Here is a 12973-nt window from a genome sequence, read left to right as displayed (position 1 = left end):
ACCTACGGATTGATATTGTTTGAAACTCAAGCAGACCAATATTTTATAGTCTATTCTGAGCACGACTGTTTCACACCGTGGGCCCCAAAACTAAACCAAATCCCACGTACCATTCAACTTAATACAACCGCTGCACGCTACTGACCAATTCTTTCTAATTTTAGTAAATAGTACATAAAAAAAGGACAAGAGACTCTAAAAAAAGGAAAAAAGAATAGAAAAAAAGGTCCAATTCATACCTTAGCCGCCCCTAACGGTTTGGGCTTTTGCGTGAATTTAGGCAAGGGGTTTCTCTTTCATGTCATCAATCTCTTTCATACATTATATTCAACAACATACAGCTTCAGGAGGCCATTGCTCCCCTATAAATGCAATGGAGCTTCCCAAGCTTTTGCACTCATACTTTGCAAGTCAGTTTTCAAAGAAGTGTTCTACTACCATTCCAAAAAATTAACATGTCGGGTCAAGTCTTAGCAAGCCCTCTAGGCCAATTTCCTGATCTGGAAAATCGTCCAGTGGTCAAGTATCACCCTAACATTTGGGGTGACCAGTTCTTATCCCACACTCCCGAAGACGAGGTAATTGAATGAAAATCTGTGTTAAATACCTGTATATTCGAAGGTTGTTTTTCTTGATGTGTTGTTTAGTAAAATTACTTGGTTGCCATAGGTAACACGTGCCTGCAAAGAGAAGCAGCTTGAAGATCTGAAAGAGGAAATTCGAAGGAAGCTAATGAATACAGCTGGTAACACTTCCCAACAACTAAAATTTATCGATGCTGTGCAACGTCTTGGGCTGGCATACCACTTTGAAAGAGAGATAGAAGAAGTGTTACAACATATTTATGATAGCTATCCTAATGGTGATGATATGGAAGGTGATATCTATAATGTTGCTCTTCAATTTCGGTTACTAAGACAAGCTGGGTTCAATATTTCATGTGGTAAGAGCCCAAAGAATTGTCATGTATAAGCTAAAATGTATCCTTCTCATAATTCCAATCTTATGTATGTTTAAATTACGGTATTGTGTAGGCTTGTTCAATGAGTTCAAGGATGAAAAGGGTAACTTCAAGAAAGCTTTGATCAGTGATGTAAGAGGCATGCTAGGCTTGTATGAGGCTGCACATCTCAGAGTTCGTGGAGAAGACATACTGGATGAAGCACTTGCTTTCACCACCACCCATCTTAGGTCCATGGTAGAACATTTAGAATATCCTTTTGCAGAACAAGTTGTTCATGCCTTGAAGCAGCCCATTAGAAGAGGTTTAGAGAGGCTAGAGGCAAGGTGGTATATATCTATCTACCAGGATGAAACTTCGCATGACAGAACTCTACTAAAGCTGGCCAAGTTAGATTTCAATCTAGTGCAGTCCCTACACAAGGAGGAGCTAAGCAATATTTCTAGGTTTGCTTTCAAATCACTAGCAGATATACGTAGTTACCTTCTCATTTTAACCTGAGCTAATTGTTTCAATGAATTTTAGGTGGTGGAAAAAATTAGACTTTGCTACAAAGCTACCTTTTGCGCGAGATAGATTGGTGGAATGCTACTTCTGGATACTTGGGTTTTACTTTGAGCCTCAATATGTCTGGGCTAGACGAATTCTAACCAAAACAATTGCCTTGACATCCACTATGGATGATATATATGACGCATATGGCACATTTGAAGAACTCAAGCTCTTCACCGCGGCCATTGAGAGGTTTGATACATGCAAATTACCAACCTTCATCATTTATACCGTATGTGATACTTAAATCAGGCCTGGTTTTATTTTCAGGTGGGATATTAACAGCATAGATCACCTTCCAGAATACATGAAACACTTTTATGTGGCACTCTTAGATGTGTACAAAGAAATTGAGGAAGAGATGGAGAAAGAAGGAAACCAATATCGGGTTCAATATGCCATAGAAGCAGTAGGACATTCTGCATTGACTTTGTTTTGTATACTAACATATCGTTGGGATATAGATGTGACTTGATTGAATGTTTGACAGATGAAAAACCAAGCTAGAGCTTATTTTCATGAGGCTAAATGGCTCCATGAAGGACGCATACCAACAGTGGAAGAGTATATGAGTGTAGCACAGGTAAGCTCAGGTGACTCCATGCTTACAATCACGTCTTTCATTGGTATGGGAAAAATCGTAACAAAGGAGGCCTTTGATTGGGTGATCACTAACCCCAAGATTGTCACTGCATCATCTGTAATTTCTAGGCTTATGGATGACATCACTTCACATAAGGTATTGTGAATATAGTATTTCTTGTTAAGCTATAATTTGACCTTAACCTTAAAGCTCAATCAAACATATTTACTGCACTGTTCTTCTAAACCATATATGCAGTTTGAGCAAAAGAGAGGACATGTTGCCTCAGGCGTTGAATGTTACATGAAGCAATACGGTGCCTCTGAGGAAGAGGTATACGATAAGTTTCAGAAGCAAGTTGAGGATGCATGCAAGGATATTAATGAGGAGTTCCTACGACCTACGGCTGTTCCGATGCCTCTCCTTATGCGTGTGCTTAATCTTTCTCGAGTGATGTATGTGATCTACACGGGGGGAGATGGGTACACTCATGTTGGAAAAGTGATGAAGAATAATGTTGCATCACTGCTCATTCACCCTATCGCATGACCAAATGGATCAAGTTGATGAGCATCTACATATTTTGCCATACCTAAGGAGTAAGATGAATAAAAATGATTGTAATAATATGGGATATTGTTACAATGTTTGATACTAGTTTCTCTCTCGGTTTGGTCGCATCCATTTTAATATATGTTTAAAACACATGGATCAAGTTTGATACTTTTCTGTCATTTAAAGTTCACGTGAGGGAGAAAATTCTCCATAGAAAATCACTTGGCGGAGAAAATTCAAACAACACGTGTATTCACTATGGAAGTTACCAGGAAAAAGATGTTTTGGTCAGACCGCTTATATGACCTTATTAGCAGAAGAGGGTTCAGAGCAAACAAAGACATAAAACACTAAAAAATTCATCCTAACGGGTAAAATATGATTATTATTATTATTATTATTATTATTATTATTATAATATTAGACATGATAAAAGTTTTATTATATAAGTTATGATATTACATAAGATTGGAATTCAAAGTTCAAGCACATTAAACTATGCAGAGTTTAAATTTTTGCCAAAAAAAAAAAAAAAAATTGGAGAATCAATTCAATCAACTCATCATTTTCCAAGCAAGGATTACAATATTGAAAATTATAGAAGGATCGATGATTATATTTTAAAAAAAAATCTTGGAATGAAACAATAATACATGTATAGAAGTTTTTTAAATAATATATATATAATAACATTTGTGATATTGAATAATAATCCATAGAGCTTGAAAATGCATTTAATTATAAAATATATATGATTCCATGTAATTTGATAATAAGTATTTATAATTTCATTTACAACATTATTTCTTCCTCATTATTTAATTGATATAGACAAGGTATAAAAAAAAAGACTTACAAAAAGAATTATCATAAGGTTTTATTTTTTTAACAATAAGTTAAAATAAATTTGAAAAAAAAAGATAATTAAAATTAATACATTTTTAAACATTTTATTTAATATTTTATCTTGTGCATAAATATGTCATAAGAATAGGATAAATATAGTACATGTGATTGTAAACAATAAGGCCAAGTAGCCTAGGTGGCGAAGTAGCCACCTCCCTTCCTAATGTAGTTGAAATTACCATAAATTGCCAAAATTAGTGATTAATTGAAAAAATAACAAAAGAACATGATTAATCAAGATAGATTATCAAAATTTCAACAAAAATTCATTGAGTGAAATTCTCCCATAATTTCCTATATTGGTGATATTTTAATTAAGATTATGTTCTAATGGTGATAAAAACAAATTAAGACAGCCTTCAAATCAAATGTACTTTGCAATGAAACAAATTATGCTTAGTAGACATATGTATGTTTTTGAAAAGGATGGATGTTAATTTCAGATTTTGCTTTGAAATTAAGCCATCTGACACAGTTGTCTTTTAAAGACGACTTTAGTGAATGCAACTTCAAATGACCAATAATGCACGGTAGCAGTAAGCGAAGACTCATTATTTTGACTTCAAGGCATTAATTCATATTTTAACCATTACACAACAGAATATATATAATATTTATAAGTAACAACTTTCTTCTTAAGCAAAGCAGACAAGAAAGACTACAAAATCTATACCAAACAGAATATCTACTAGGAATTTAATTGATTGGCTCGAACCCAAACTACCTATGGACAAATTTGGATAATTATTTCTAACACAATGAATTTTTCACATGTTCCTACTCAATGAGGATACTCATTTATTATGAAAAATGATTATTTGAAAACCCTTTTTAGGTTTTTTAGAGTGATCATTTATTTTATTTATTTTTAAAAAAGGAAAACAAAATGAGAAAAAAAAAAAAAAAGACAAGTTCATAAACCAAGATTGAGTTAGAAGTCAAATTACCTATTGGGAAAATACAAAGATAAGTCATACAAAACAACCATCTAAGCTTATATACCTATAGTCTTTACTAAGCAAATGAAATAAATTATGACAATTAAATAATTGATTATGGATGCTCAAGAAAAGAAAAACACAAATATAAAACAAGTCATGGTGTTTATCATGTCAGAAAAATATTATTAAAAAAAAACAAATGATAAGAGAATTTGTATAAATTGATTTATGAAACTAATTAAAAACATGGGTTTAATTATTTCTAAATTCAAAGGATTAAAAAAATTATTCCAATTTGATGGTTTCAATCTATTTTAAGTATAAACTAAATTTTTGATTTCGTTTTTTTTTTTAGAAAAAAATGCTTCACTTTATTCAATTTATAAAAAAATGTTTTTTATTTACTTTTTCTGCATAAAAATATAAAAAAAATGGTTTTTATTTACTTTTTCTTCAAAAAAACAAATGTAGTTGTCCTATCTGGTTTTTGTCATAGTTGGCACCCGATCCAATTGGTCATGACAGTTTAGTATCGTTTTCAACGTAAGGTGCACCTGCACGATCAGTCATGTTGTTGTCCTATTTGGTTTTCGTCACAGATGGCACTTGATCTTATTGGTCACAACAACTCAGTATCATTTTTGGTATAGACCCTACCTATACGATCGATCACGTGAAGGGAAAAACCCAGATCTCTCTATTTCCCAAGTTCGGATAGGTTAGGAACATGCATAACTATCCTAGGCTTTTTCTAAATCATATACACAATAAATAAATAAAACATTTTATACTTTCAAAGGAATCCAAAAGTGATAATGAAAACCATACCTCATACATAAATGTTCTTGAATCAAATCCGCATAGGGAAAATAAAGAAGGAAATCATAGAAGTCTTGTAAACCCGAAGTCTTCTGCCCAATGATTGGAACCTTGATCTTGGCAGACTTCCGATGGGGATGGAAGGGAGGGTGGAAGCTATGACTCTTTCTCTCTCTCTCTCTGGAGGTGGAAAATGACTCTCTAGAAAAACTATGGGAACCCTAACCCCTAAGGGGGTATTTATAGGGTTTCCTATTAGGATTAGGTGACTTGAGCCCACTAAGGGCTTAGGTTACTTAATGTAACCTAAAACGAGGACCTAATTGATTAATTAAACCAATAGGGCCTACTAATTAATCAATTAGCCCAATCTAGATACCTTATTCACTTACCTTGCATAATTACCAAAACATCTTTATGAATAATAGTGAACCTAGAGCAAATCCAATCCTCATAACCAATTCTAACAAGGTATATGAGCACAAAACGAGGACGATTGGGACCCATAGGAATATTGGCTTCCTTATAATCCAATTCTAAAGTTGATTCAACATTCCACTATAGAGAATCAATTGAACTCTAGTATCCTATGTAAATAACAACGAGACACCAAGTGCTTAGGTTTGTGACATGTTATCCATTGTGTTTAATCTCCCCATGAACTAGTGTCCTTAGTTAACAAGGTGAAAACTATCAGCCTTTCAAGACTACCTCTACCATATTTGAGTTATAGATCCTCCTATTGTGTGTTCAATTGACATATTTTAACTCTCAAAGAGCCTATGTCAAGTTCCACTTAAGGAACTACTATGGCCATAGTTACCATGAACACATCTCCTTAGGATCACCCAAGGGGACACACTATCTTAATCCTAAGAGATATCATGTTGCCTCTATATACCTATTGAGAATACCTATTGCTATTGGCTTTCATCAACAATGACCCAATCCATAGGGAATATATGATCAACTTACAATCTCACCCGTAGGTCAAAGCCACTACTAACTTCAGCATAAGCTTATTACTCTCTCAAGGTTGAGAGATAAACACAATGAAACATCTTAGTGGAGTCATGACTACTTGATAGCCTTAAGTCATAACTCACCATAGGTCCTGTCTAATGTGCAACCTACACACTAGTGCACTCACCATGGGAAACTCATCCCAATAGCCAAGACCAGTTATCCCTCCAATTAGGAGGTGGTTCACTATAGTCTCTAATGGATTGCCTAGGCCCATGAACCGATTGTGAACAAGTCATCAATTTGTAAGGAACCCATGACTTAGATCGTATGTGCAACTCCTAATGCACCTAAGTCACGTACAATGCAAAATACGTAGGTAAGAATGCTCATAAAGTATAATACATGTAATAAGGATAGGTAAGAGTGAAACTAAAACATCATTAAATAACTAATAAATTCCAAACTTATTACATCATGTCATGCTTTTAAGGGCTCTATCCTAACATCACGTCGTTGTGCTACTTGGTTTTCATCACAAATGGCACCCAGTCTGATTGGTCTGATTGGTCATGATAATTTTCCTGGCCAAAAAGTGATACATATACTAAACATTCCTTTTTTATTTTTATGCAGAAGTGAATACTTTTATAATTTTTGTTACAACATGATTTTTACAATTTTATTTTAAAAGAAAGTATCCAAATCTCATCTTATGTGCAAGAGAATCTTTTTACAAATTTATTTTTAAAAAAATATTTAGAAATTACTTTAAAAAAGATTTGTACAAATTTATTAATAAAAAATAAATATTCAGATCCAATTTTATTCACAAAAAAAAAATGAATTTTCTTTTTTAGTTTTTATTGAAAATAAGACTTTTACAATTTTATTTAATTAGTATGAAAATCCAATTCCATTTTATTAATACTAGAACTGAATTTGAACCAATAATAATTATTTAAATGAGCAAGTCTATTTTATAAAGAGACAATAAAGTTTGGAAGGAAGTACACCCGTGTTGGACGTTGGTTTGGAGTGGGGGACCATCACCATTGAATAACGACCTTCAGTGTTCTTCTATATATAGAAAGGGATGTGAGGTGATGTTGTGGGTTTTGGATGTTAATATGAAAAAAAGGGTCAAGTGTTTTGCAAATGGCCCCACTTGGTATTACTGAGTGTGGATATGTTGGAGTTGTTTTGGGGCTTAAAGTTTTAGTTTGACTTGTTTAAATTTCCCTTTTTTTCACGTACATTGTATTGACTCTTCTCATCGTTGTTGTCGCATTCCTAGGTCCTTATTTTAATAATTTATTATATATATATATATATATATATATATATATATATATATATATATATATATATATATATATATATATATATATATATATTTTATATGAAATGCAAAATATTTGAGTGGTTGCTTATAATAATTTAAAAAAGGTTGAGTATATAATATTTGGTCAAATATGTTTCTACTATCATTTATTAAAAGTGGTAAATATTTGCTATACCATTTGTAAAGAAATTAAGATTTGTTCTACTATCAATTGTTAAAGTCGTAAATATTTGTTATACCATTTGTAAAGAAATTAAGATTTGGCAACTATATTTCTTCTATCATTTGTTAAGGTGAGTAAATATTTGACTATAATATTTCTAAAGAAGTTAAGATTTGGTTATGTGGACCCCTACATTTTGGATCAATGAGTTCCATTCGATGGCGAACTCGTTTTTTATTTGAAAATAATTTTTATTTATTAAGAACATGACTTGGAGTCGCCATTTATTTTTGTTTTATTTTTAAAAAGGGTAAACAAAATAAGAAATAAAACCCTAAGTATGACTTCTTATTTTAGAAAAGATGGTCCATGAAAAACCGGATCGGGATTAAGGGTCAGATTACTTATCGGAAAGGTACAGAAAAGATCACAGCACCCTCTAAGTCCCTAAAATCGGATTTATAAAATGAAACTGATGTGACAATCAATAAGAAAATCAATTGATACTCAAATCAATCATGCACATATCGAAATCAGAACGTGCATAGAGAATGACCAGAATGGGAGTGGATGCGTACTTGGGCTACAATGCGCTATCAAGAAATAGGGTTAATGCATAATAAATAAATATAAAATATAATACACATGCATCACTAAATAGGGTAAAAATAGTCATTAGATAGCACTCCACACTTCACTCAAATTTATTTTTAAAACTTGGATGTTGGGCCTCCACCAAAACCCAATTTATCACAAATTTCATTATTTCAAAATTATGAAAAATTTGTTCTAACTTATGCAAAATAAAGAGAAACATAAAGTTATTTGAAAACCATAATAAAATTAAGACTGATCGAGAGAAAACTAGATTTTTGAAATTTATTTGAAAATTGGAGTTTCGAAAATTATTTGAAAATTGGAGTCTTGGAAATTAAATTTAAGAATTGGAATTTTGAAAAAAAATGTTTAAAAATGGAATTTTAAAATAAATAAATAAATAAATAGAATAATAATAATAGCAAAAAATAATAATGATTAAATAAATGAATGTCAATATTGAAAATTTTTAAATTGGAAAAAAATTATTTAAAGATGAAATTTTAAAATAAATAAATAAATAAAATAATAATAATAATAATAATAATAATAATAATAATAATAATAATAATAATGAGAATAATGATTAAGTAAATAAACGTGAATATTGGAATTTTTGAAATTAGAAATTAAATTTGGAATTTTGAAAAATTGTTATTGTTTAAAGATGAAATTTTAAAATAAATAAATAAATGGGATGATAATAATAATAATGAAAATAATAATTAAATAAATGAACGTGAATAGTGGAATTTTTAAAATCATAAATTAAATTCGGGAGTTGGAATTTTGAAGAATAGTTAAAAGATGGAATTTTAAAATAAATAAATAAATAGGATGATAATAATAATAATAAAAATAATAATTAAATAAGTGAACGTGAATAGTAGAATTTTTTAAATCATAAATTAAATTTGGAAGCCGAAAAAAAATAAAAATAATAAATAATAAATGAATAAAGACATAGACACCACCTATAATCTATTTCTATTTCCATATGTTTGGTTTCTAAAATTTTGAAGACTAGCGGGGTTTTACTGCAAATTCGGGTCGATTTGATAAAAAGGGTTTTTACGGATACTGCAACTGGGGTTTGGGGATGCTGCTTGAGATGGACAGGTAAGAGTGAGGTAGATTTGAGTTTGCTGGTTTGGATTGTCTGAACATTTCCCTTTTTTATTTTGGGGGTTTAATCTTTGAGTTACTCTACTCTGGTGTTTGGCTGAGCCCATTTGGGGATGTGATTTGAAGGCAGAGCAAAATAATTGGGTTTTTGGAAAATAAACAAATGAATAAAAAGAATAATAATAAAAACAAAATGATAATTAAATAAATGAATATGAATATTGGGGTTTTTTTTTTTAAATGAGAAACTAAATTTGAAAACCGAAATTTTAAAAAATTGTTTAAAAGTGGAATTTTGAAATAAATAGAATAGTAATAATAACGAAAATAATAATTATTAAATAAATAAATATGAATATTGAGAAATGGAATTTAGGACCTAAAAATTTTAAAGATGAAAGATTAGAGAGTTAAATTATTTGGAAACTAGATTTTTGAAAATCAATTTTTAAGGATTGTGGGCTTTGGAAATGGGCCAAGAAAGGTGGCCATGCAAACTGGAATCATGCACGTGGACCCAATCATAGTTGGGCTCAACCTCTTTCAAAGAGCCCAAAATATCAGGAATGAAATACTTGTGGTTTCTCAGTAAACAACATCTCCAATTGGATTCCGGTTGAAGTAGCCAAACAAAACATGTCTTGTGATCACTACTAGGCCTTCGCTCCTAGCCTTCAATGATACCATCATGCGCACGTACTCCTCAAGCTTTTGGACTAGGAAATAACAATCTCCATGACTTCAACCCCAAGCTGAACTTCACCAGTATGACCATGTTCATGGAAATAACAAACTCTACCTAAATCAGTTTCTATCCAATTAATACTATATCGAGATATTTTCATTGTATAACTAGGTCCAATTTAAACATGAAATAAGAGGTGACTAGTTAAAGATATGATACCAGTAATAAATATAATAATTCCATGCATTAATAAAAGGAACTGAGCATTCAAGGCAAGTTGGTAATTAATTTAGCAAAAATGTAGTGCTTTGAAACTACATGTCCTTTTGCAAGGTGTCCTAATATCATAAGAATCAACCCTACTTTAGGCAGGTCATGACTCTTATTACTAAGATAGAGACCCTATTTATTTGATAAACTTGCCTTAAACTTTAAAAGTTAACCTAAGGCATTGATCAACATACCTTTCTTGTTTAGCCCTTAACCCATGCAATTGGTACTACTTGAAGTGATTCTACCTCTTCATGTCCAAGTTAAGTGTGTAACAAAGATCCTTGACATAAATGTTAACAAGTGAAGAGTTTCATCTTTAGGATTGGCCGCTCTCACCACAAACATATATAGTCTCATCCATAAAGGATAGTCCATATCCCTTAATTCCTTGGGTCATCCCCTCTTTAGGATGGTGATGTACCCAAAATCAAGATGGGCTCGATCTTGGAAGCTATGGGCTTGCCTATAGCCCTCTTCCACTTAATCTTTTGAAATTAGAGCTTTTAAAACATTAGTAATTGCCTATCCTCTTTAAAATTTCAATGAGAGTATTTTATCCACAAATGAATTTTGATAAAATGTCCATTCTCAAATTTTAAAATCTATTTTTCATAAAAAAAAAAAAAAAAAAATCTCCTTCTTTACACAATTACAATTAATAAATATTTTGTCTATGAAATTGTGGACCCCGCATTTCGGCTCAATGCGTTTCCCACTCGATGGCAAGCTCGATTTTTATTTTGAAAAATAATGATTTAATCGGCTAAAAAAAAAGCGGATTTGGAGTCACCACTTATTTTTGTTTTATTTTTAAGGGTAAACAAAATAAGAAATAAAAACCCTAAGTGTGACTCCTTGTTTTGGAAAAGGTCGGTCTACGAAAAAACAGATCGGGTTCGGGGGTCAGGTTACTTATCAGGAAGGTACGGTATGAACCGTAGCACCCCTCTAAGCCCCTAAAATGAGTCTCTACTAATAAAATGAAGTAGTCATGGCAATTAATTAGGAAATCAATGAATACTCGGAACTATCATGCACATATGAGAATCAGAGTATGTATAGTGAATAATCAGAATGAGTGAATGCGTACCTGGGCAACAAACAACAACGCGCTATCATAGAATGAGGTTAGTGAATAAACACAAAATGGTGATATGCATATCATGGAACATAGCAAATCAATCAATCAATCAATTAGTCATGAATTCACATATGTAGGGCCCCCACCAAAGCCCATTTTATCTTACCTGAATCAATTCCGATAACTCCATCGTTCGGAATTACGGAATTTGATTCCTTGCTTATTTCAAAACATTTTAAAAACAGAGGAGGTATGTAAATTACTTGCCAGAAATAAAAGCGGCGGCAAAGTGTTATTGAAAATGTGATTTTGGAACCTAAAGAAACTCTAAGGATGAAGTATGAGACAATTGGGATTATTTGAGTACCAGGATTTAAAAGAATTTACAAAATGGGATTCCGGATGAGATATCCGGGGAAAGCGGAACGTCGGCAGGCAGAATTCCGGGTGCGAGATGTCCGGGTGGAATGTTGGGGGGGAGGAATTCCGGATGCGATGCGTCCGGATGGAATGGCGGCGGGAGGAATCTCCGGATGCGGGGGGCGTCCGGGTGGAATGGCGGAGGGAGGAATTCCAGATGTTGGGGCGTCTAGGTGGAATGTTAGCGGAGGAGCGGGAGGCATTCCGGGTGCGATGTGTCCGGATGGAATGGCGGCGGGGGAATTCTGGATGCGATATGCGTCCGGGTGGAGTGTTAGCGGAGGAGAAATTCCGGATGCGATGGGCGTCCGGGTGGAATGGCGGCGGGAGGAATTCCGGATGCGATGCGTCCGGATGGAATTAACATGGTTGTGAGTAGCATGAAGAATGGGTATGGACTGTATGGACATGGGGGCTTGGGTGAGTGGTTTTAATGGGTATGCAAAGGAGTGAAGGATGGCATGCACCCGTGAGACTCCATGTAAGCGGGGGAGTGGGATGGAGAATGAATGAGAGGCGGATAGGTGTGGTGGAGGATGCTTGACTCCTGCAAGCTCGAGTGAGGAAAATGGATATGACGACCTAGAGAGAGAGATAGATAGATGAACGATGGGTATGTAGGCATATTGGATAAAACGATGAATAACAAATGAAAATGGGTATGGAGAGGCTGATGAGGTGAGCTTTGCCGCCATGACAACTACCCCAGGTTTTTTAGGATCTCTTTCGAGCGGGGATGAGAAATTGGACGCGTACCATAACGGACATCAAGAAACAGGGGAAGTAGAGAAACAGAACGTAAAAGAAGATGAATAAATAAAGGAAAATATCAGAAAATCCACTTCATGAATCATGCATAAATCTTCTGAGCAGGTGGGTAAACCATATCGGATGCAGCCACCCTCATGACTCTCAAGCATTTCATAACCACAACAGGAACATATCAAATTAAAATGGACAATGGCAAACACGTTTGCAAGGTCATACTTCAACAAGCAGACTGG

General features: G+C 33.3%; 1 protein-coding gene across 1 annotated transcript; it reads left to right on the top strand.

Annotated features, from left to right (window-relative positions):
• The first annotated feature begins 416 nt into the window (after positions 1 to 416).
• Positions 417 to 2819, top strand: LOC100260112 (valencene synthase-like). Its single transcript, XM_002274745.4, has 7 exons — positions 417 to 578; positions 670 to 943; positions 1035 to 1407; positions 1487 to 1705; positions 1784 to 1922; positions 2004 to 2252; positions 2355 to 2819. The coding sequence occupies exons 1-7, from the start codon at positions 456 to 458 to the stop codon at positions 2643 to 2645; spliced, it is 1668 nt and encodes a 555-aa protein (XP_002274781.1). The 5' UTR covers positions 417 to 455; the 3' UTR covers positions 2646 to 2819.
• The last annotated feature ends 10154 nt before the right edge of the window (positions 2820 to 12973 follow it).

The sequence above is a fragment of the Vitis vinifera genome, chromosome 18 (genome assembly GCF_030704535.1).
Source record: "Vitis vinifera cultivar Pinot Noir 40024 chromosome 18, ASM3070453v1".
NCBI classification, from domain to species: domain Eukaryota; kingdom Viridiplantae; phylum Streptophyta; class Magnoliopsida; order Vitales; family Vitaceae; genus Vitis; species Vitis vinifera.
The sequence above is the reverse complement of the archived record's forward strand: the minus strand, read 5'-3'. Positions and strand labels throughout refer to the sequence as shown.

Excerpts from the sequence above, each read along its gene's own strand:
- LOC100260112 (XM_002274745.4), top strand. The coding sequence starts at position 456 with ATGTCGGGTCAAGTCTTAGCAAGCCCTCTAGGCCAATTTCCTGATCTG. Across the intron at positions 579-669 it reads CCCACACTCCCGAAGACGAG|GTAACACGTGCCTGCAAAGA; the intron begins GTAATTGAATGA and ends TGGTTGCCATAG. Across the intron at positions 1,408-1,486 it reads GAGCTAAGCAATATTTCTAG|GTGGTGGAAAAAATTAGACT; the intron begins GTTTGCTTTCAA and ends AATGAATTTTAG.